A 24480-nucleotide genomic window follows, 5' to 3' on the forward strand; every position below is an offset into this window, starting at 1 on the left:
ACCTGCCTGGGACACTTTTTCAGTGAGCTCAATCATGTCTTTGTTCATGTAGTTCAGAGAGGTATGTCTCATGTCATTCACACCAACATGGACTATGACAGAGTCAAAACAGTACCTGTTGTTAAGATTCTGTTTGGAAGAGAGGTCAGGGATAGTAGAGTGAGTACTATCTGTGGAGAGTACCTATAGGTGTGAGTAGGGTTGGGTAAAATCAACATAGTAGCTGCAAGCGATGGCCTCACTTACACAGGAGTGCTGGTAAGGGGAAAATGCAGCAAAAGGTTAAAACAGTGCAGCGGTGGTGCACAACACACAAACAAGCACAAACCCACTCATACTTGGGGTTTAAATACCACAAAAATGAAAGTAAAATAGAAACACTGGAATTGACTAATCAACCCTTATCCATGTGCTCTTAGCTAAACACCCTATGCCAGACCAGTTCCAATCAGTTCACTTACTCCCATTAAGTGCAGGCAGGCCCCGGCCAACACAGAATGGTGTAGCAGGAAACAGAGGAATCACACAAACAGATCTGGATACAGTAAATGCCTGTAACCAGACTATCCTAAAGATATTTAAACTCTGTTTAGGTCGATTTAACACAGGAGAAGAGATACACACTTAAATATAACAGTAGCAAACAAGTGTAAACTGATTTAAACAAATTAACCAATTAACCAATAAAAAAGCTCAAAGTGAGCCCTATTCCAGCAACCTTCAGTCAGACGAGTTCTAATAGCACACTGCATTACTTTCATTCACTTTCTTTAGTGTATGTATGTGTTCACTTATTCTTTCATTTAAAGTATGTGTTATCATTCCAATGTAAAATACTGGGCAGATTTATAATTTAAATTTTATAATTTAAATATATAATTTGTATAGAATAATATATAATTTATACCTTTGGATTTACATGTATAATTGTTCTTAGAACCTAAAACTTTATTGTAATGTTGTAACATCATATTAGGTTGGTCTAATATGTACCTACAAAAATTGCATTCTCCACATGTAAAAGTTCCTTTCTGTTTGATAATCAAAGGTCTAGCATTAAAAGTGTGATGACCGTGCCCTGGCCCAGCAATCAAGGAGCCTCAGTCCTCACCACTAACACCAGGGAGGTTGTCTCCTAGAAGAGGAAAGGATAGCTAATACACACAGTAAAGTACAATTTCCCTTAGGTGCACACAGAGATCACAGTCAGTTAGATAGGGGCTGGTTGCTCCCTTGCTCACCAGGTCTCCAATAAGACTCCCCACTGGCACAGCTATAGGGTCCAGGTCCAAGCCTAACTGGGCAAGCTAAAACCTCCAGTACCCTCTCTGTCCAACCAATGCTTCGTGTCCCTGCCCAAGTAGCTGACACAACACACACACACTTTGAGATAAGTATTTATACAACTTCACAGACACTCCTGGGAAAGGCTGACACAGAGTCTCCATCTGTGCCTCTTTGCCCAGACTATACGGTAGTAATTACTGCCACCACCCAGTTAATAATATCAGCTACTAAAAGGCCCTTAAAAGGGTGTCCAATTACTACTGTGCAATATTAATTTCCAATGGTAATGTGACTATACAGTCTAAGGTTTATCAGAGTGGCCTATTACAATAAACTCTATATAAATATGCAATGCACTCTAGAGCCTATCTCTACACAAAGCAGCCACAAGTAGAAGGTTTTAAAAATATTAAATAATAAATAATTAAAACACAAGACAAAACTACTACACCACAGAGATATGTAAGAGTTCACAAATCACAGAGAAACTTAAAATAATACAGTAGGACAGGTCTGGTTTCAAAGAAAAATACCTAATTAATCTCTACTAGCTTTAACTATTCCTACAAGATATCACAGTGCTAAAAACTTACATGTGAGCATAAGCAGAGTGCTGATAAGTTAGATGTCCAGATCAAAATGCTTCAGGTCTCTTGTAAGAAATAGAATTTAAACATTACTAACAAACATGTCTCTAAGGCCCTCCCAATATTACATAATTTTTGACACTTAGGTTTTCCCAGTATTCATATTGCATCATCTTAACACCTGGTCTGAGTTTTCAGGCCACAAACTGCATTATTTAGCAATCTAACACCTCCTCAGAAACTTACAACGATACAAGACATTTCACATGTATATGCTAACAGAAACTAAAGCAATAAAAGCACCTTCCACATCTAAATTCTAGTCATAAACTTTAGCCTTAAAATAATGGGCATGAAGTCTTCATCCAGCCACCCTCGGGCCAAATTCTAACATGAAAGGATACAACATGCTTCAATGGGCCAGTAGAGTGTCATGTTGTCACATATTTTGCAGTTCCACATTTCACAGTGTTTTCCTACATTTAAAAACACAAGCCTGTATTTTACATTTATTTATACAGTTGATAGAATTATATATTAAATTCTATTTGACTAGGCTAGCAGCCTTTGCCCATCTCTCCCCAGTGTCACAAGAAGTTGTAACATTTTCAAGTAAACTTTTTATATTAGCTGCCTTGTTATACACAAATGTTGGTTGCCTACCTACTGCTGTTACCAGTTCTTGGTTACCTACAATAATATTCTAATTATTCATCATTTTTTTTTATATTTTCTGAGTCAAATGATGTTTAGCATAAATCTGGACTAAAAACTTCCTTCTTGTTACAATTTAATTATTTTTGGATATACTCATTTCCAAAATAGGAGCATTTTTATGTCTGTTTTTAAAAACTTCATTGGCCATGTTGTCTAATAAATCTTGAGGAAATAAATTTTGGTGTTTTTTTTTTTTTTTTTGATGATTTCATTAGTTTTTAATCCTACTGCATGTGGACTTTGTTTTGTTTTCAACATTTGTCCATTAGTTTCCAATTGCAATTAAATTGATCAGCTGTACTGCTTCTTTTAGATACCATATGTGAGACACTGTTTGTTAACCATTGAAACAGTCAGCCATTAGTTGCCTTAATAATTGCATTGTATAACTATTGCATTTGAAAACTTTTGTGTACTGCCTTACATAAAAATCATACTGAAATATCTTTAAAAGTCAATTGTTTACAAATTGTTTACAACCCAAAATGACATCGCAGAAGTGGAGTAGCCTGTACACAGCCTACATGAGAAATGTGGTGCATTTTTCCTTTGTCTTTAGTGACCCAGCTTATCTCTTCCCCCTACCTGCAACATTTGTTATTTGGTTACCTTTTGTTATGTAGAGGGCTAGAGCCAAAAGCCTTTCCAAAGTTTAGCAGCCCACGTCAAGATTTTTGTTTGTTTACTGTGGCAAAATGTAATTTTTTTCTGGTGTTGCATCAGTCCTTCTGACTATCTGGATGTAAGATCGTGCAATATTTTCTCCAAACAAAACTGATGAAGTGGTTAATTTATCTTCCTAATAACGAAAATTGATGCTTCACTTATTTTTACAGTAATGACTAAAGTCTGAAAAAGTGCCATGACTCCTGTCTACTTATCAGCCTTATCTGCAAAGCCATGGAGAGGATCATAATGGATCTCATAAATAAAGACATAGGGAACTTGCAGACTTTGGATCCAACCCAGTTTGGCTTTGTCAAAGGCAGATCATGCCTTTTAAACTTGGTTGACTTTTTTGAAACAGTCACCAAGGCCATTGACAAGGGAAAGGCAGTCCATACAGCCTACCTAGACCTGGCGAAGACTTTTGATACAATACCTCACTCGGGTATCATTGAAAAACTCATCAACTTAAATGTAAACCCATACATTACAAGATGGGTTGCAAACTGGCTGAGTGACAGAACCCACAGGGTCAGAGTTGCTGGCGCCATGTCAGACTCAAAGCCTGTCACAAGTGGTGTCCCACAGGGCTCAGTCCTGGCCCACTCTTGTTTGGCATCTACTTTTCTGAAGTACAAGCAAACACAGGAGGGTTATGGCTGACAAAGTTTGCAGATGACTGCAAACTGGGCCATAGTTGAAAACACATCCAACACAGATATCCTTCAGAAGGGTCTCACAGAAACGGATAACTGGTGCCAGAGCCATGGCCTAAAGTTAAATGCCAAGAAATGCATAGTCATACCCTTCAGGAAAAATAAGGTTACCCCTAGCTACCATATAGGTGGCAATCCCCTGAACACAGAAGAAGTTATTAGGGACCTGGGAACCCAGGTTGACAGTAGCTTTTCATTCGACACTCATATTGCTAAAGTAGTTAGGAAGACCTTCTACATTGCCCACCTTATCATGAAGGGATTCACATCTAGATCAAGGGAAGTCATAGTCTCCCTATAATCATCACTCATCAGACCAATGATCGAGTACAATGCCCCATTCGGAATGTATCTGACCCGACACTTGCAGCAGCTGGAGAGGCCACAAAAGTTCCTCACCAAAAGGATAACAGGTCTCAAAATCTGTCTTATGCTGCCCGACTGAAAGAACTCCAGTTATATTCAGTTGCTTACCGCTTGCTCAGAGGTGACCTATGCCTGACATACAAGGCCATGTCAAACCCAGATTTGATGAACATGCTTCATCTCAAAAAATCTAGATCCCTCAGAGCCACAAGGGCGGGAGACTTAAACCCCGACACGGTTATTAATAGGACATGCTGGAGGGATAGATTTATCACCCAAAGACTCCCTATGCTGTGGAACAAAATCCCGGTTTATGTGAGGCAGAGCACCTCGCTGGCCTTGTTCAAGAGGAATCTTGACCAATGGATGGGAGATCGCAGATACACCCCAGGGGTTACCTCAGTGTCACTGCTCGACAGAGGCACAGCAAAATAATGGGCATAGTTTCTCCAAACTAAAGGGGTGACGTAAGCCACAAAACTATGGGCTAGGCTTATAAATGCCCTCGGGCAGATAGCCTAGTATGAACCTATGAACCTATGAACCTATGAACTTGCCTGTAAAATAAATAAATTAAACAAAGTAAAAAGTTGCCTTGTACAACAGAAGCTTCCCTTGTGTACGTTTTTTAATATCTGTATTAAGTAGTAATCTGGTAGGGCTTACTTACGCTTATAAGCCATGGATTGTGTTTGACATTTTTATTTTTAGAAAGAACATATTTTCTAAAGAGTAGTAGCCTATTTTTAGTTCACATCAAAATCAGTAACAGATAAATTACTTTTGTATGATTTATTTATTTACTAATTTATTTTTTATTTTTGCTTGCCATTTCAAATATCTAGAATAGACTAAGGATTTATTCTACTGTCTTATTTTTTGGTTCACAACTCTAGAATTGACTAAGGGGTCATTCTACTCTCTTAAGTTTGGGATAACATTTCAGTAGTGGGTTTGGTCATGCTGTTTAAATTATTACCTTCAGTACATATATAGTCACTGAGCATTTTTTTTCATACTCATGTATCTACTTCACTTTTAAACAAATGACTGAAGAAATTTAAATTTCACTAGAAATGCACAATGAAGAAATAGTTCCATTTCTTTGTGTGTTTTTCATTTCAGAGTATAAATGATATAAGGTCTATAAAATACTAGAGCAAAACAGTGAAAATGAGAAAAAAGGGGGGAAGCAGTAACTCAATGAATACAGTATACAGTAGTAAGATAATTGTTAACAATACATAAAAATAGCCTTTGAATATATATGCACAGGTAAACTACATTGGGTCTAAGTTCTGTGTACAGGTGCCATGACTAAATATCAGTTAGAGAACATGGAACATTAAATAAAATGTGTAAAAAGAAACTGTGCTGTTAAAGGTAAAAATAGATCCTCAGATAAAACTTAAGAGAGGTAATCTGTGAAATAAGCTTAGGACGGATGTCTTTGTTTTATAAGTAGATTTATAAACTGATTATATCAATTCATTATGAATATATTTTCTCTTGCAGCTTATGAACTATGGTTTAAACAGGTTCTGTGGGAGCTGGACTCTGTCAGAGAAATATTTCTATATGGTCATGTAAGTAAACTCATAACAAATATCTACTACTGGGTACACTGGCATACCTAATAACTGAAAACTAAACAGTGGCTGTTTACAGTCAGATTGTGCTAATGTACAAATATGAAAAGGCAGGGATGCATAGTATACCATGTTCTTCAGTACTGAAATCCAATATACAGCGCTGTATGATCATATTTGTGCAAGGAAATGCCTGGCTAGAGTAATTGCAAAAAAAATCCCGTTTCTATTTTATAAATCTCCAAATCAAACAAGAATCAGTTATTCTGCCCTATAGATGCACATTCTTTTTTAAGAAATCATATTTTGTAAATTTAGAAATAATGTATGATGAACTGTTATAAATTAAGTGGAAAAATATTAATGCAAAAATAACCCTTGTTGTAGACAAAAGAACATGATATAAAGTCACATCTGATAAACTGAAATATTTTAATAGTGCACCAGGATATAAAGTAAATGAAGCAAAAGCATAGGCTACAGTTATGGATTCTGCCCCAACACCTGACTTGGAATTGGGCTTCTCCTTTCTGTGGGACAAGGTTAGATACTTGGGAATTTTATGGGACAGGATGTTGAGCAAGTATCTAAAGAAGAGTAGGAAGAATTTACTCAAAATACTTTAAGTAAAATAAGCCTGTGGAAATTGTTACCTCTAGATATTGACAATAATGCACAAGTGATTAAGATTGGCTCTTTCTGTAGGTCAGGGTTATATTTGTCAACTGAGAAATCAAATATGGAAGAATATGAAAAAGGAAATTAATGAGTTTCTTTGAGTAAAGCAGAAAGAATACTGTGGAAAAATATAATACTGACAAAGGAACAGGATGGTTTGTGATTTCCAGATTTGGAGGCATAATATAAGGCCATGAAACTTAGATTAATGTGTTTGATTTAATAAGGCATGGAATATATGCCTACATGGAAGCATATGATAGGCATAATGCCCAACAAGGTAACCACTGGATAACATGTGGCCATTTAGGCAGATCTTGGAAAATATTATAAAGACCTTCGAAAAAAACAGAATAGCACCAACAGGTTAAACTTTGCATACAAATAAGAAAGACATAGAAGAAAATGCAATGCTACGAGTTGCTGATGAGCTGTTCCCTGTGCACAGGGCTGATTCCCCAGCCTTCATATGCCTACTGTGAGACTTTGAATAAGTCATTTAACCAGGCAATGCTGTGGAGTAACTGGGATTTGGACTAGGCTCTTCAGTGGTCTCCTAGACTGCATGTTAACTACATTTGACCCTATAATGATTAGTTAGAGAAGAAAGAACAAAGAACCAAGATTTTGAGAGCAGACAATAAAAAGGAGATGAGGTAATAAAATGGAACAAAGCTAGACAGATGTTTGAGTTATTTAGCTCAGATTAACTTGCTTATATAAATTTAATGTTAGATTTCAAGGAATATATGCAAAGATTAGATATTCATTTTGTTAAACCACAAATAGTAGATTTTATAGTTCAGGAACAGAAATAACAGATAGCAAAAGAGTAATAAGTTTTTCGTAAAAAAAAAATATATATCAGATTTGAGAAGATAATATTGTATAAAAGGAGGGAAGTGTTGCATTTATTTTTTCTGATGAAGTCTCTTTGATTGGGATGAAACTACTCAATAAGTTGTACTTTTCATGATTTTTTTATGTATCTGTAGTGTTTTTTTTTACTTTCATTGCATTAAAGTAACTTGAATGGTTCATGTAGCTTGTTTATTCATATTGAATTTACTGTATAAAGGTAAATATCACATGCAGTGAGTGATTACATAAAATATTACAGATGATCATTGGCTGGACATGCCTTAATCCTAGATATGCAACTAAATTGAGAAAAAATATGTTTAAATGGAATTATTTACACATACATTTCTATACCATTATGAGACTTGAAAAAATGTCCCTGCAGACAAGAGGCATATGTAGAAACTGAGCTTGAAGAGGTCATTGACACAGGGCAAAGTTTGATGTATATCCATTTAATAAAGTAGACAACAATACCAGTGAGAAGTCACTGATCCAGTTGTTAAGACTTGTAATATAGTGAATACAAAACAATATGGTCACTAGTTAATTCCTGATCTCAAATTATGTTATACAGGGTTAATTTGTATGTTTAACTTTTTGTTGGGTCAAACCTGAGATTAAGATTAAGTAAAACAGTTTACTGTTATAGTTGCATTTACATGCTTAACAATGGCAAGTTACTGAAAAGTGAATATAAGCACTGTCTGACATCAGGCTAGGTTATTGTACAAACTTATACGGTTATATCAGCAATTACATTTAGTGCCAAAATAACCGGTGCACCATGCATGGGGATTGCAGAGTACGTAAAAATGAGGTAATTTGTAATAAAGTATTACATTGCATAAAATTGTTCTAAGAAGATATATCATGTTTTTAACATGTAAGCAATTAGCTGTTGTTCATGACTTACACATCAAAGTTAGCTCTAAAGATTTTCTTCCATTGGGTTAAAATAATTAGTCATTTAAGGACAAGCAAACTACTTTTTTTGACATGCATTTATTAAACATACCAGTTTCATTTTGTATTGGAATTAAAGGGGAAACCAGCATGGAAACCTGTATTCATTTTGGTAAATCATGGAGGCACTGCAATTTTTTCAACCTCAGTAGATGGTCTTTTGTTAATAAAGTCTTGAACAGCCTCAAGAAAGTCAATATAATAGCCTTTAGAACTGCTTAGTAAGTGGCTTCACCCCCCCATTCTATTGAGGGACAAAATACCATGGACTGACACTCAACCCATCATTACCCCTTACCACTCACACAGATAAAATTCACCAGTACAGTTTTGATGCAGCTAAAACTTTACTATGAAATCACGTACCTTCTTTCAATGATTGCCTGGACTGCCACCACCAAATGTTCTACTTCCAAAGCCTGAAAACTTGAATAAGACTTACCTTTGCTAGCTCTGCATTTGTCTTAAAAAACTCTGTGAAGATAGGCAAAGGCTGCCAGCCTAGCCAGATAGAATTCTGTAGATAATTCTGTCATTTGTAAATATTAATGTAAGCCACAGGCTTGTTCTCTTAAATGTGCAAAGACTGCATTGGATATTGGACTGCAAAAATGTAACAACAGTGCCCTCTGCTGTAACAAAGCTGATAAATCAATTCTTTGATGTCAAAATTCAGAGCTGATATGTCTAGAAGGAGGCATCTTGCCTATTGTTTTGAAGCCAGAGTTAATGGCTAGAATTTGCATGTATAATTTCTTTTATTGCCCTGGTTTCTGACCATCTGCAAGATCAAAGGGGCTATTAACCTCTGAGAGTCTGTTAGCCTGGGAACCAGAAAGAAATGATGTAATCTGAAATGAAGCAGTGGTACTGTGTTATCAATTTAAGGACAGAAAGAATGAGAGCATTAGGGCATTTGTCTTAAGAACATCCAACATCACCAGCATTGTCTTACTCTATATGTAAGTGCAATTTTAGAACTGTGTTTTCTCTTAGATATAGCTAGGAAATAGGAAGATTAGACTAGATGTTCTTCATACCACATTGCTGCAGTCCTAACACTTGGGGGTAGTCCGCTGTCCCAGTCGGCCCGAATACCAAAGTATATGGCTGACGTCGGTCAAGGCGCATTAATCTGACGTCAGGACGTCAGGGTACAAATGCGCATGACCGACGTCATATCCTCAGTCTTTTTTGCCACATGGTCCGATGCAGAAGCAGTTTTGCAAGTGCAGGTTGGCGTTCTGAGATTTTCCGAAGTCGGAGTTTCAGACCGAATCCAAGTTGGCTAAGTACCCCGTTGGGGATTATTTTGGTTTTTCTTGCCTCAGTATTTTACCGGATGTCAGAAAAAGTGAATAACTGTATTTCTTGTGGGAAACAGATACCTCATAGGGATTACCATACCTTGTGTATACCTTGCTTAGGGCCTGAGCACGTTGCTGGCTGTCGCTGTTGTGCTAGATTTAACAAACGCACTATAAAGAGAAGATTAGATTGTGCCAGGTTAGTTTTGGGAAGCGTGTAATTATAAAATGCCGCGGATGCTCCGGCCCGCTTCGTCAAAAAGCGCAAGGACAAAACAGCAAAGCCTAGGCTGGAAGAACCGTCCCGGACGCCGGTTCTTTAGAGGCTCGGTGGAGCCAGGGTTCAGCCAGAAATTTCTTTGGAATCCCAGGAGAGACTTTATTACTGCAAGATGTGACCTCTCAGGAGGTAGGCCAGGCGGAAGGGGCTTCTCAGGTAGCTGTTCTTCCCTCCCTTCCTAAGGTGGTTAGGCCCTCCTGCTGTTTCCAAGGCTTCTCCCAAGGGCAGGCCAGGTTTTGTTTCAGGAGTTACCCCTAGTTCTTCAGGGTCTGTACCTAAGAAGCATATGCTTAAGATGGCAGAAGATTTGATTACAATGATTAGAGGTTCTATGCCGCTCCTGATAAGAGGCCTAGGGTGGAACCTGAGCTTGGGAGTTTTGAGCAGTGTTCGGATGCTTCTGAGTCTTCGGCTGAAGACTTGCAGGAGTATTCCCTTACTCTGATTCTGATGTAGATGATTCTACTCCTTCTGCTTCTCCTCCTGAGGATTTTTCATTTTCAGAGACTCTTCATTCCATGAGGGAGCATTTTAAATGGGAAGGTCAGGATTTCTCTGATTCCAGGAAAAGGCTTAGGGAATTTTGTTTCTGCCCCAGCATAGGCCTTTAGCTATACCTCCTGTTCTAGATGTGGTAGAGGATGTTTTGCAGAGGCTTCTCTGAACCCTGACTCTTTGCCTCCTGCTCCAGTTAAACCGGATAGATATTATAGGGTGCCTGAAGCTCATAAGTATCTTTTAAGAGTCCTAGGGCAGACCCAGAAACTGTTTCACAGGGGCCTAAAGGTGTTAAGGCTTCTGTTGTTAAAAATCCTGTTCCTCCAGATAAAGAGGCTAGGGCTTTGGATAGATGGGGAAAGAAAGTGTATACTTCTTCCACTTTGGCCATGAGAGCTTTGAATTGCCAGTTTCACATGTTGAAATACCAAAATTATCTCCTTTCACAATTAAAGTCTAAGGTAGATGCTTTGGCGGAAGGTATTGAGTGTAAAGAGTTGCAGGATTTAGTTCATGTTTCTGAACAGGTGGGTAAGCATTCTTTGCAATGTGGTTTTGATGCTGTGCAGGCCTCTTCGAGGGTGGCTGCCACTGGTTCGGTTCTTCGCAGGCACGCCTGGTTGAGGGATCAGAATTTAGCTGAGCATGTGAAAAGGATTTTAGATGCTCCTTTACAATCTGATGTGTTGTTTGGTTCGCCTGTGGAAGCAGTTCTAAAGAAAATGGAAGACAAGGCTAAGTCTATGCAGACTGTTAAAGATTTTTTGCAGGTTCAGCCTCCGAAGTTTAGTAGAAATTGGCCTACCAAGGGGTGGACATATCCTGCTTATGATTCCCAGTCTAGGGGTAGGTCTAGACGTGGTAGAGGCAGAGCTCAAGGTTCTTTTAGGCCTAGAACAGGGAGTTCACCTGCTCAGTCTTCTGGTGAGGGCAGGGGTCAGTCCTTTCGTAAACAGACACAATGACCTGCCTTTTCAGCTGCCAGAATCTTCTCGTCTGGCAGCACCTTTGGGAGGAAGGTTGGCACTTTTCAAAGAAAACTGGAGTTTAATTACCCAAGACAGATGGGTATTGGATATCATTCACCACGGTTACAGGTTTTATTTCCATACCTTGCCTCCTTTCAAAGGCATGCCAGACATTCCTCCTCAACAAAGGAAAGAGGCTCACAAGCAAATTTCTCTGTTGCTCCAAATAGGGGCCATTCAGCCGGTTCCTGTGCCAGAAAGGGGCCTAGGATTTTATTCTCGCCTGTTCCTAGTACCAAAAAGGGGAACACGTGGAGACCAATTTTGGATCTGTCTATCCTCAACACTTATCTGGACATTCCCAAGTTCAAAATGTTGACGTTACAACAGCTTTTACCTCTGCTGGGCAAAGATCACTGGATGGTAACTTTGGATCTCAAGGAAGCTTACCTTCATGTTCCTATCAGACTAATTTGCAGGAAGTATCTGCGGTTTCGAGCTGGGAATTCTCATTATCAGTTCTCTGCATTGCCCTTTGGCTTATCTACTGCGCCCAGAGTATTCACAAAGGTTCTGGCTCCAGTGATAGCTTTCTTCAGGCTAAAAGGAATACAAATCTATCCTTATTTGGACGATTGCCTGATTCTGGCTCAAGGAAGGGACGTGCTTCTTCAGCATTTGGAATATGTGATAGCAGTGCTAAGATGCCTAGGGTATTCTGTGAACGAAATAAAGTCCAGTCTAGTACCCTCTCAAGACATGTGCTTTCTGGGTGTGAGACTGAATACAGCAACCCAGATGGCCTTTTTAACCCCGGACAAACAAAAGAATCTTTCTTTACTTCCATCAACTATCTCATCAGTCCGGGCTGACTGCAAGGACAGTCCTTCAAGCCTTAGGGTTCATGGCATCTTGTATTCTGGTACTTCCCAATGCCAAACTGCATATGAGGAAGCTACAATGGTATCTCAAAATGTATGGACACAGCACTGCCAGGATTTGGACACTGTCATTCAAATAATACCTTGCATTCAAAAGGAATTTTTGTGGTGGGCTCAGGAATGTCACCTAAACAAGGGACTCTCTGTGACCCGGCCAGAGGCGAGTCAGATTCTAACGACAGATGCCTCAGACACAGCTTGGGGAGCTCATCTGAATGGAAAGTGGATACAAGACAAGTGGCCTGCCAGACTGCAGCATCTACATATCAACATGAAGGAGATGTTAGCAGTCCAGTTTGCATTACTGGCTTTCAAGGATTTACTTCTTCCAGGGTAGGTGTTGATTCTAACAGACAACACTACTGTCATGTGGTACATCAACAAACAAGGGGGAACACATTCTGATCCTCTATGCAGGCAAGCAATGATTTTGTGGGAGATCATGCGCTTGCAGCTGAATCTTCAAGCAAGGTTTCTGCCAGGAGCACAGAACTCCTTAGCAGATGTGTTAAGCAGGCAAATCATGGATCCCCACGAGTGGAAACTGGATCTTCATGTATTTCAGACATTGACAGTGTCATGGGGAACTCCAGACATAGATCTGTTCGCTTCTCCACTAAACCACCAGCTGCCAAAGTTTTGCACGAAAAGGTTTCATCACACAGCCTGGAAAGTGGATGCTCTTTCTTTCAGTTGGAAAAATCTTCATGTGTATGCCTTTCCACCTCTGCCTCTCCTCCCAAAGGTACTTCTAAAGGTCAGACAAGACAAGCCAAGGATGATTTTAATAGCTCCAGATTGGCCTCGCCAGCACTGGTACCCATTGCTGAGGAGTCTGGTAAGGAAGCTTCCATGGCCCTTACCTTTGATTCCACACCTATTGTCTCAGAAAGACGGGCATCTGCTCAATGTCAAGCTTCACTCTCTTCATCTAACAGCTTGGCATATTCTGTTTTGAACCATAGCAGGTCTCAGCTTCCTCAACAAGTTTTGAATGTGATTATGGAAGCCAGAAGACCTAGTACAAGGAAAGTGTACGCAGGAAAATGGAAGAGATTTTTATTTTGGTGCGCAAAGGATTTGGATGTTTCTGAGCCAAATTTGAGTGTGGCTCTTCAATATCTTACTGAGTTATTGGACAAAGGTTTGTCTTTCTCTTCCATTAAGATTCATGCTGCAGCAATTTCAGCTCACTATGATTGTGACCCACCATTGTTTTCTCATCCTTTGTTCAAGCAATTTCTTAGAGGGGCAAAGAATATAAGACCCCACGTAGAGCTCCTACTCCTGCTTGGGACCTCAATTTTGTGTTGGAGAAACTCACTCTACAACCTTTTGAGCCTGCAGCTACTGCTGAATTGAAATATTTGTCATGGAAGACTGCTTTTTTGTTAGCCATTACATCTGCAAGAAGGGTGTCTGAATTGCAGGCCCTTATGGTGGTTGAGCCTTTCCTGATTTTTCATAAGGATAGGGTATCTTTACGTACTAATCCTTCCTTTATGCCTAAAGTGGTTTCTAGTGTGGCTTTAAACCAAACTATTCATTTGCCTACCTTTTATGCAGATCCCCAAAATAAGGGGGAAAAGATTTTGCACACTTTAGATGTACACAGGCAGTTGCGTTATTATTTAAGCAGGACTAAGGATTTTAGGCAGTCTCAGCAGTTGTTTGTTTCTTTTGCTTTGAGTTCTCAGGGAAAGCCTGTGTCAAAACAAACTATTTCTAAGTGGATTGGGTTTTGCATTGCATTTTGTTATTCCCATCATGGCAAGGAGATTCCAGCTGGGATTAGGCCTCATTCCACTAGGGCTACTGCCACTTCAACAGCATTTCTAAGGGGGGGTGGCAACTAAGGATATTTTGGAGGCAGCTACTTGGAGTTCAGTGCATACTTTCTCTAAGCATTACCACCTTCCTCTCTTCTCTAAATCTAGGGCTGGTTTTGCCACGGCTATTTTGCAGGGCATGTTGTCAGCTCCTGCTTCCTTATGATTTGCCAGCCTCCCTTACCTCTGCTTTGGGATTCTACCCAAGTGTTAGGACTGCAGCAATGTGGTATGAAGAACATAGTACAGTTTTGTACCTACCATAAATGTAGATGTTCGAAGATCCACATTGCTGCAGTCCAATTTACCTCCCTCCTTCCCTCTGTGTTTAGGGGTGGTTGTGTGGGTGAGGTTATACTCTTGTAAATTTGTATATATTGTATATATTTGGTGCAGGAGTGTGTGGTGTTTTTTGGTTTTAGCCTTATCTTTTTAGGGTCTTCTGACATCTGGGGCAAGAAAAGACTGAGGATAGGACGTCGGTCATGCGCATTTGTACCCTGACGTCCTGACGTCAGATTAATGCGCCTTGACCGACGTCAGCCATATACTTTGGTATTCGGGCCGACTGGGACAGCGGACTACCCCCAAGTGTTAGGACTGCAGCAATGTGGATCTTCGAACATCTACATTTATGGTAGGTACAAAACTGTACTTTTGTTTATCTGTAATGTCAGAACTTTTCTACGGTATTATTTTAAACATTTCTGTGTGATCTCTGGACTCTTGACTAGCACTGTGCAGTAAGAAATATTATCTTGTGTTTTTATTGTTTATTGTTAAATATTTTTTTAAACCTTTCACTGTGGATAATTTAAGCTCTAAGAGTACATTGCATGTATATAGTAATACTGTACCAAGTCACTTCAAATAAGCTTTGCTGATCAGTCACATTTACCATTTGGATAATAATATTGCACAGTAATAATTGGACACCCTTTAATAAAGGCCTTTGAGTAGCTGATAAATATTAGATGGGTGGTGGGGTGATTTCTACCATATAATCTGGGTAAAAGGGGCACAGCTGGATAACCTGTGCTAGCCTTCCCCAGGAGTGTCTGTGTGGTTGTATAAACTCTTATCTCAAATTGTGTGTGTGTGTGTGTGTGTGTGTGTGTGTGTGTGTGTGTGTGTGTGTGTGTGTGTGTCAGCTACTTGGTCAGGGACATGAAGCACTGGTTGGACAGAGAGGGTGCTGGAGGTTTTAGCTTGCCCATTAGGCTGAGATCTGGACCCTATAGCTGTGGCAGTGGGGAGTCTTATTGAGGACCTGTAGAGAAAGGGAGAAACCAGCCCCAGACTGACTGTGATCTTTGTGTGCTCTTAAGGGAAATTGTACTTCACTGTGTGGGTATTTATTATCCGTTCCCTATATGGACGCCCCTCACTGGTGTTAGTGGTGAGGATTGAGGCTCCTTGATTGCTGGGCCAGTGCACGGGCATCACATATTAATTGGTGGCAGTGGTGGGATATCCACACCACATATTAATTGGTTGGAAAATACTAATTGGCTTGTAGTGATATGGGTAGAGTGAATTCCTGTAGTTTGTGTACAGTGATCACTGAAAATGTGTTTTGTACTCTAAATCAGCCACACAGTGAATACTCAGAGTTCAGATCACAATTGTTTTATTTCTTTTGTCAGCTTAGTCAGGGAGAACAGGCAGCATGTCAGCAGAGGAGTACGGAAAGCTGACAAGGAGCCAGCTGGATGAGATGTGCCAGACTAGGGGACTGGTGCATGGAAACCTGACTAAGGCAGACGTGATCACAGCTTTGGTCACAGCTGCATCAGAAAACTGCAACCAGGAGGATGATCGGACTGGCAGTAGAGATGTACCACACTCAGATAATGGACAACTCAGCCTTTCTGCAGAGGACTTAAAAATCCATCTGGCGCTAAAGAGACTTGAGTTGGAGGCCAGGTGTTTGGAAATAGAAGCAGCTGAGAGACTAAGGTGTCTAGAGAGTGAAGACAGTGAGAAACTGCGATAGTCGCAGGCTGAGGAGAATGAGAAACTGCTACACCTGGAAGCTGAGGAAAAAGAGAGACAGAGGCAGCATGAGAAGGAGATGCTGACTCTTCACCAGAGTCATGAAGGTAATGGGGAAGGGAGTAACTGGACCCAGAAGCACAAAAAGGTCAGTAAATTTCTTCTGCAGTTTAAAGAGGGGGATAATTTTGATAGTTTCATTTGTTTGAGAGGGTATGTAAACAGTATGAAGTTTACCAAAGGCTCTGGGTATGGTTCCTGACCCCCTTACTTCATGGTAAAGCTGTAACTGTGTTGTCTAAAATGTTTGACGTTGACTGTTTTGATTATACTGCTGTTAAGAACTGTTTGTAAGAATTGTTTAAGCTAACACCTGAAAAGTATATGAAAGAGTTTCGTGAGCAAAGATGCGAGGCAGATTAAAGTTTGTGTGAATATGCTGCTGAACTGAGTACTTATTTTCATAGGTGGGTGAGTGGATGTCAGGTAACCATTTCTGAAGGGCTGGCAGACCTTTTGGTGAGGGAACAAGCCCTAAGCACTTTGCTTGAGGACATGAAGATCTGGTTAGCTGATAGACAATGTGCTACTTCAGAGGAGTTGGGGAAGAAGGGAGACCCATACCTAGCAAGCAGATCTGCACAGGAAAGGGACCTCCAGTCCTGCTCATAGGTCTAAAGGAACCCATGGCGGGAAGCACAGACTGCACCAACAGATTTTGCCAGTAGCAGGAGAAGCTACTAGTCCAGGTACATGTTCAGGACCTAGGGTTAAATGTTTTGAATGCAACCAGTGGGGCCATGTGGCATACAGATGTCCATGGAGGCAAGGTAGGGAACAAAAGGTGAGAGAGCCTGTAAGTGGGGAAGACAAAATGCCAATAGTAGGTTGTCTTGAGACAACCAGGGTACCAAACTACTGTCCTGCAGATATCCTGATAGGGAAGGATTTGGATGAGGCAGTACCATGTGCTTATGCAGTTACATGCAGTCAGGATAGGAAACAAGCATGTGGGTCTGGTAGCCGGGGGACAGAAAAACTGACTGCATACTTGCAACCAGGACTGGTGAGGTGGTTACTTCAGGGAGGGACCTACTCTGTATCAGTGAAACTGAAGGTGAGCCACAGCTGCTTGTGGGAACTAATGTTCCCTTGGACAGAGGGACTGCAAATGCTGAGGTGAGTAGTAGTACTCAGGCTGACAGTGAGGCACCTCTGTCAGAGGATGCCAGACTTCCTGTGGAAGGGGAGCTGGGAATGGTTACAAAGAGAGAGTTGAGACAGGCTCAGCTCTCAGACCCTACATTGCAAGGCCTGAGGCAGGTAGCTAGTGAGGCACCTGATTCTCAAGGGAAGGGGATCTGTATACTGAGACAAAGGGTTACTATATAGAGAATAGACCCCTGAGGGAGGGCTAGAATGTGAGAGGATATAGCAGTTGGTAGTGCCTACAGCCTACCATCTGGTGCTTCTAGCCATAGCTCATGATATTCCCTATACAGGTCATATGGGCATAACATGTACAAAGAGGCGTATTATGCAGAACTTCTATTGGCCTGGAATTTCCAAAAATGTAACAGGGTACTGCAGGACCTGTAAGCAGTGCCAAAAGGTAGGCAAGGCAGGAGACAAGGCAAGAGTTCCTTTGACACCTTTGCCTGTAAATGAGGAGCCATTTCAGAGGGTAGCTATGGTTATTGTGGGGCCTCTGAGTACCCCAAGTTCCACAAGGAACAAGTATATCCTAGTGGTAGTGGATTATGTTACATGATACCCTGAGGCAGTGGCATTGTCCTCCATTGAGGCAGAAAAGTTGCCAAATGCTTTGTTAGAAATTTTCAGCAGGGTAGGTTCCCCCAAAAAAAATACTGACTGACAGACGTGCCAGTTTCATGTCAAACCTGCTGGCTTCTCTGTGGAAGTACTGTGGGATGAAGCACCTGAAAACAACCCCCCTACCATCCCCAGACTAATGGTCTTGTTGAGAGGTTAAACTCTGCAATCAAGTCCATGCTATGGGCATTTGCAGTCCAGTTTAACAGGGAGTGGAACAAATATTTGCCCCATCTGTTGTTTTCTTACAGAGAGGTTCCCAGGAATCCACAGGGTTTTTCACCCTTTGAGTTGCTGTATGGGCATAGGGTGAGGGGGCCTCTAGATTTAATTCTTGATGAGTGGGAAGGTGAGTGTGAACCTCACAAGGATTCTGTTGTGGCATATGTCCTAAACCTCAGGACAAGGCTCAGGGAACACATGGGTTTGGCCCGGGAGAACCTGGCAGAAGCCCAACAACAGAAAAAGATATGGTATGACAGGAATGCTTGAGCTAGAGAGTATGCTGTGGGGCAGCAAGTAATGGTTCTCATTCCTGTCAGACACAACAAGCTGCAAGCAGCTTTGGAGGGACCCTACGAGGTAGTAAGAAAGGTAAGTGATGTTAACTACATGGTGGAACTGCTAGGCAGGAGCACAAATTGCACCATATTAACATGATGAAACCTTACCATGATAGGGAGGCCCTTGTGCTGAGCATTTACAGTGGATTACAGAAGGAGTGAGGCTCGGACTGACACCTCAGTGAAAGGGGTAGCAATGTCTCAACAGCTATATCCTACCCAGGTTCGAGAAATCTGAGCAGTGTTACAGGAGTTTGGGGACATGTTCACTGGGAAACCAGGGTGCACCCACCTGGTGCAGCACCAGGTGGATACAGGACCCCAAAGGCCTATTAGTCAGGCCCTTTATAGGATGCCAGAGAGAGTCAAACAGACTCTGAGGGAGGAGATACAGGAAATGTTGGAATTAGGGGGTAATTCAAGAGTTCAACAGGTCCTGGGCCTCCCCAGTGGTGATGGTGCCAAAGAAGGATGGCAGCACCAGGTTCCTTGTGGACTACAGAAAATTAAATAGTCACATAGAGTCAGATGCTTACCCCTTGCCTAGGACAGATGAGGTCCTAGAGCAGCTGGGTGGGGCTAAGTATCTTACAACCATTGATCTTACCAAGGGTTACTGGCAGGTGCCCTTGACTCCCAGTGCTAGAGAAAGGTCAGCCTTTATGACTTCTTTTGGCTTGTGTGAGTTCCCAAAGATGCCTTTGGGATGAAAAATGCCCCAACACCTTTTCAGAGGCTGGTAGATCATATCCTAGCAGGAGCAGGAAGGTTTGCCCTTGCTTATCTAGATGATATTCACATCTACAGCCATTCCTAACAAGAGCACCTTCAACATGTCAGGGAGGTGCTGGGCAGACTACAGAGGGCAGGGTTGACCATTAAGCTGAGAAAATGTCAAGTGGGTATGGCAGAGGTCTCCTACCTGGGACATAGAGTGGGGAGTAGTACGATCAGGCCAGAACCTGCCAAAGTAGAAGCCATTCAGGAATGGTCTGTGCCTGTTACCAAAAAGCAGGTGAGGGCATTCTTAGGCACAGCAGGGTACTACAGAAAGTTTGTCCCCAGTTATAGTACCATAGCTGCTCCCCTCACAGACCTGACAAGGAAGAATAGGCCAGATAAGGTAGTGTGGATCGCAGCATGTGAGCAGGCATTCCAGAAGCTTAAAGAAGCTTTGGGAGGACCCCCCCCCCGTGTTAGTTAGATTTCTTCAAAGGGAGAAGAGCACCCAGTGGTTTATCTCAGTCGTAGGCTCCAACCCAGGGAGGAATGCTATGCAGCTGTAGAAAAGGAATGTCTAGCCATAGTGTGGGCACTGCAGAAACTTCAGCCTTATCTGTATGGAAGAAAATTCATGGTAGTGACAGATCACAACCCCCTAACATGGTTAAACAAAGGCAGCCAGCAAAAGGTCAAGTTGCTAAGATGGAGCCTATGGTTGCAAGTATATGATATGTCAGTGCAGCACCGCAGTGGGGTTAGTAATTCCAATGCAGATGTGCTGTCAAGACAGGGAATGAGGTAAGGTATACTCAGATAGACCTAACCCTCTCAAGAAACGTTTCTCAAGGGTCACTTGAAAAACTAGCTTGTGTTCTCCAGGGGGGGGGGGGATGTGTGAATATAGGTAAAGGCTGCCAGCCTAGACAAATAGAATTATGTAGATAATTCTGTTATTTGTAAATATTAATGTAAGCCACAGGCTTGTTCTCTTAAATGTGAAAATACTGCATTGGATATTGGACTGCACAAATGTAACAAGAGTGCCCTCTGCTGTAACAAAGCTGATAAGTCAATTCTTTGATGTAAAAATTTGGAGCCAAGATATCTAGAGGGAGGCATCCTGCCTATTGTTTTGAGGCCAGAGTTAATGGCTAGAATTTGCATGTATAATTTCTTTTATTGTCCTGGTTCCTGACCAGCTGCCAAGATCAAAGGGGCTATTAACCTCTGAGAGTCTGTTAGCCTGGGAACCAGAAAGAAATTATGTAATCTGAAATGAATCAGTGGTACTGTGTTATCAGTTTAAGGACAGAAAGAATGAGAGCATTAGGGCATTTGTCTTGAGAACATCCAACATTACCAGCACTGTCTTGCTCTATTTGTAAGCAGGGTTTTAGAATTGTGTTTTCTCTTAGATATAGCTAGAAAATAGGAAGATTAGACTAGTTTGTTTTTCTGCCATGTCAGAACTTGTCTGCAGTATTATTTTAAACATTTCTTTGTGATCTCTGAACTCTTGACTTGCACTGTGTAGTAAGAAATATTGTCTTGTGTTTTTATTATTTATGATTAAACATTTTTAAACCTTTCAACTGTGACTGTTTTGTGTGGAGAAAATTTAAGCTCAAAGAGTACATTGCAAGTATATAGTGATACTGTACCAAGTCACTCCAAATAAGCTTTAAGGTTCAGTCACATTTACCATTTGCCTAATAATATTGCACAGTAATAATTGGACACCCTTTAATAAGGGCCTTTGAGTAGCTGATAAATATTAGCTGGGTGGTGGCAGTGATTTCTACTGTATAATCTGGGTAAAAGTGGCACAGCTGGAGAACCTGTGCTAGCCTCCCCCCAGGAGTGTCTGTGTGGTTGTATAAACTCTTATTTAAAAGTGTGTGTGTGTCAGCTACTTGGGCAGGGACATGAAGCACTAGTTGGACAGAGAGGGTGCTGCAGGTTTTAGCTTGCCCACTAGGCTGAGATCTGGACCCTATAGCTGTGCCAGTGGGGAGTCTTATTGGGGATCTGGAGAGAAAGGGAGAAATCAACCACAGACTGACTGTGATCTCTGTGTGCTCTTAAGGAAAATTGTACTTTACTGTGTGGGTATTTATTATCCTTTCCCTATGTGGATACCCCTCAGTGATGTTAGTGATGAGGACTGAGGCTCCTTGATTGCTGAGCTAGTGCACGGGTGTCACAAACTCAAGGATGTCAAATCACACAAAACATATCCTAAGATTCATTCTTCTAGCATTTCCTCTTGTACACCACTACAGCCTACTTAATGACACCGAGTGGCTATTAATAATAGGCCGGTCTACTTTTCTTCTCAACACTTTGCTTTTCAAAATCTTAAACTTAAGCTACTGCCTTCCTCTGAAAAACAGCCCCCATATTTAGACAACAAAAGCATCCCCCAAATATTCCCAAAAATGACAATCTTTCCCTTGCCTGTCCACACTGAAAAATTGTTAAAAAGAAGGAGCCTTCTCTTGACTGGCTTCTGCCATTTAGAACCAGCTCCAAAGAAAGGTAAAACTCTAAGATGCACTTAAGGCCTTAAAACATGCTCTCAAAAACCACCTTCTTAAGGTAGCCCAGGTTTGTGTCTGTTACTGTGATAATGGTTAAGACAAGGTAACAATTCAAGCTGGACATATGAATGTGTTTGTACATGAATCCTTACATTTGCTTTAAATATTATCTGATTTGTTTACCTATTGTATATATGTACAAGACCATTGATTATTATAGCAATAACCCACGCCTGGGTGTGGGTAATGCTAAATTTACCCACGGTTGGCATGGTTTGGTCCCGAGGCCCGAGGGACCAAAAAGCCAACCGTGGGTAATTTTAGCATTACCCACACCCAGAAGTGGGTTATTGCTATTATACCATGACATTATTTAAGAAAAGAAACTATTACTTTTCTTAAATAATGGCATAGTATAATGCCTGTTTACTGCCCTTCCGCAGATGTCTGGCATCCGCAGTTCTGATGTACTGCGCGCCTGTGCAGTACATCAGAGCTGTGGGCAAAAGCAACGGAGAAAGCAAGCAGGACATCTCCGTTGCTTATTTTAAAACTGTCTCGCTATGTTAAACTCATTTAACATAGCGAGACTCTAAAAAAGCAACGGAGATCTTGCTTTCTCCATTGCTTTTTAAAACATTGTCTCGCTATGTTAAATGGGTTTAACATAGCGAGACAGCTTTAAATAAGCAACGGAGATCTCGCTATGTTAAACCCATTTAACATAGCGAGACAGTGTTTAAATGAGTTATACTAATGGAAAAGTCCGGGCGACTGGACCTTTTTCCATTAGTATAACTCGATTTACAACGGGCACGCTGGCCAATCAGCGTGCACGTTTTGGGGGGGGTCATGGTATAATACTCTTTTTGGTCAATGAATTTGTATTTGTTGTTAAATCTTGATACTTTTTGTCTGTTTTCATCTGATTCAGCTATAGGTTGTCAGATCTGACCATATATGACCCCAGGTCTGACTCTGAAGCTCTTTGGTTTATGGGTTTTGACTCCTCCCCCACCCATAATTCTGTTAACTCCACCTCAGTATTTCAGATCTCATTTCATGCCTGAGGAATTCAGTCATGTTTATGAGGCTTGCAGTTGCTGTGTCATTTGTGGTGTTCCATTAGCATTTATTGCTCATAGTACTTACTCCTCCAAATACGAGAGAATTTTTCTCTTTCTCCCTGGTTTGTTTTGGATAAGTTTTAGATAGGTTTTGGGGTCTCTTATTCTTATGATTAGTTAGCTAGATAGGTGTTAGAGAGTGTGCCTATAGTTTTCCTTATCTTAGATTTGTATAGCTCTTAGGATTGCTTTTACATATAATTATAAAGATTTTTGGATTAGTATAGTGGCTTATATTAGTATAGTGGCTTATTTACTTCTAAGTACTTGCAGAGTGTGTGTGTGTGTGTGTGTGTGTGTGTGTGTGTGTGTGTGTGTGTGTGTGTGTGTGTGTGTGTGTGTGTGTGTGTGTGTGTGTGTACCTGTGTGCATCTGAATGTATTTGTGTGTGTGTGTGTGTGTGTGTGTGTGTGTGTGTGTGTGTGTGTGTGTGTGTGTGTGTGTGTGTGTGTGTGTGTGTGTGTGTGTATGTTTGCATGTTTTATCTTTCTTATAGTTAAAAGTTATAATGGCTGATGGCGAAGGATTTAAGAAATGCAGGGTCTTTCGTACTTTCTACATCTTCCACTGCTTCCTCTCAAGCAAACAAAGACAAGAGGCCCAGGGATAAGCAGAAAGAAAAAAGAGAGGGAGAAGTTGAAACAAACCAAGAAAGAGAAGCAAGAAGACAAAGAGAAGGAAAAATTGAAGGAAAGGGAGAAATCAGACTTGGAAAAGTCTCAAAAGCTGTCACCAGAATCGACTTTGTTGCCTGGTATGGATCCCAAGGTGCCTTAATATTCGGAGCCAACAGTTCCTCAGATCTGTTTATCATCTCCTCCGTCCCAGTTATCTCTGGACCCGGTGATTCCCAGACTACACTCACCTATCCCCAAGAACGAAGATGCTCAAGACCTCCTTTGTTGATGTCATGGACTCAGTCATCTAGAAGCTTGACTAAGCAGGATGTCGACAGGATGATGATCCTTTGAATGCAGATTCAGCTTCTGGTTCTCTCGGTACCATCTTCTGGGAACATGCAAAGTGTTGAGCAACTACCTCTCCTCCTCTTTCTAATCTGGTCCCACTCTGCACTTTGGAACCAACTAACTCGGATCTGATCTCGGAAAGAGTGCCTTTGCCAGAGCCCACAGTTCAAATTATTTCAACTTCGACAAGTTCCATCCTCCTTTTGCTGTGATATGTTCAGATCTGGAAGAGACTCCAAGCCAAAGCTTCTGGGTTATGGCTACAGGGGATGGACTGACAAAGAAGTTGTCAGAGCCATCTCTTCCTCTCTGTGCCTTAGCATTCAATAGGTCAGCACTGAGATCAGCCTCAGAGTCGAGACCGCTTGGTTACGAGGTTTCCTTTCTCTCTGAGGACAGGAGGGCTTCTGTGTAGCTAGTGGCATCTTTGCCTTTGAGGCTTTTGAGTGAGTCCTTTTGATGCAAAGGGAAAAGG

General features: G+C 41.1%; 1 protein-coding gene across 1 annotated transcript in view; it reads left to right on the top strand.

The window, feature by feature from the left end:
* Positions 1-24480, top strand: part of TDO2 (tryptophan 2,3-dioxygenase) — a 500634-nt gene that overhangs the window by 289943 nt on the left and 186211 nt on the right. The window contains exon 4 of the mRNA XM_044062443.1: positions 5855-5925. Coding sequence (XP_043918378.1) covers positions 5855-5925 — 71 coding nt within the window. The remainder of the gene's footprint in view (positions 1-5854; positions 5926-24480) is intronic.

Source organism: Protopterus annectens, chromosome 2.part1, assembly GCF_019279795.1.
Source record: "Protopterus annectens isolate FY-2018-M chromosome 2.part1, PAN1.0, whole genome shotgun sequence".
Taxonomy (NCBI): domain Eukaryota; kingdom Metazoa; phylum Chordata; order Ceratodontiformes; family Protopteridae; genus Protopterus; species Protopterus annectens.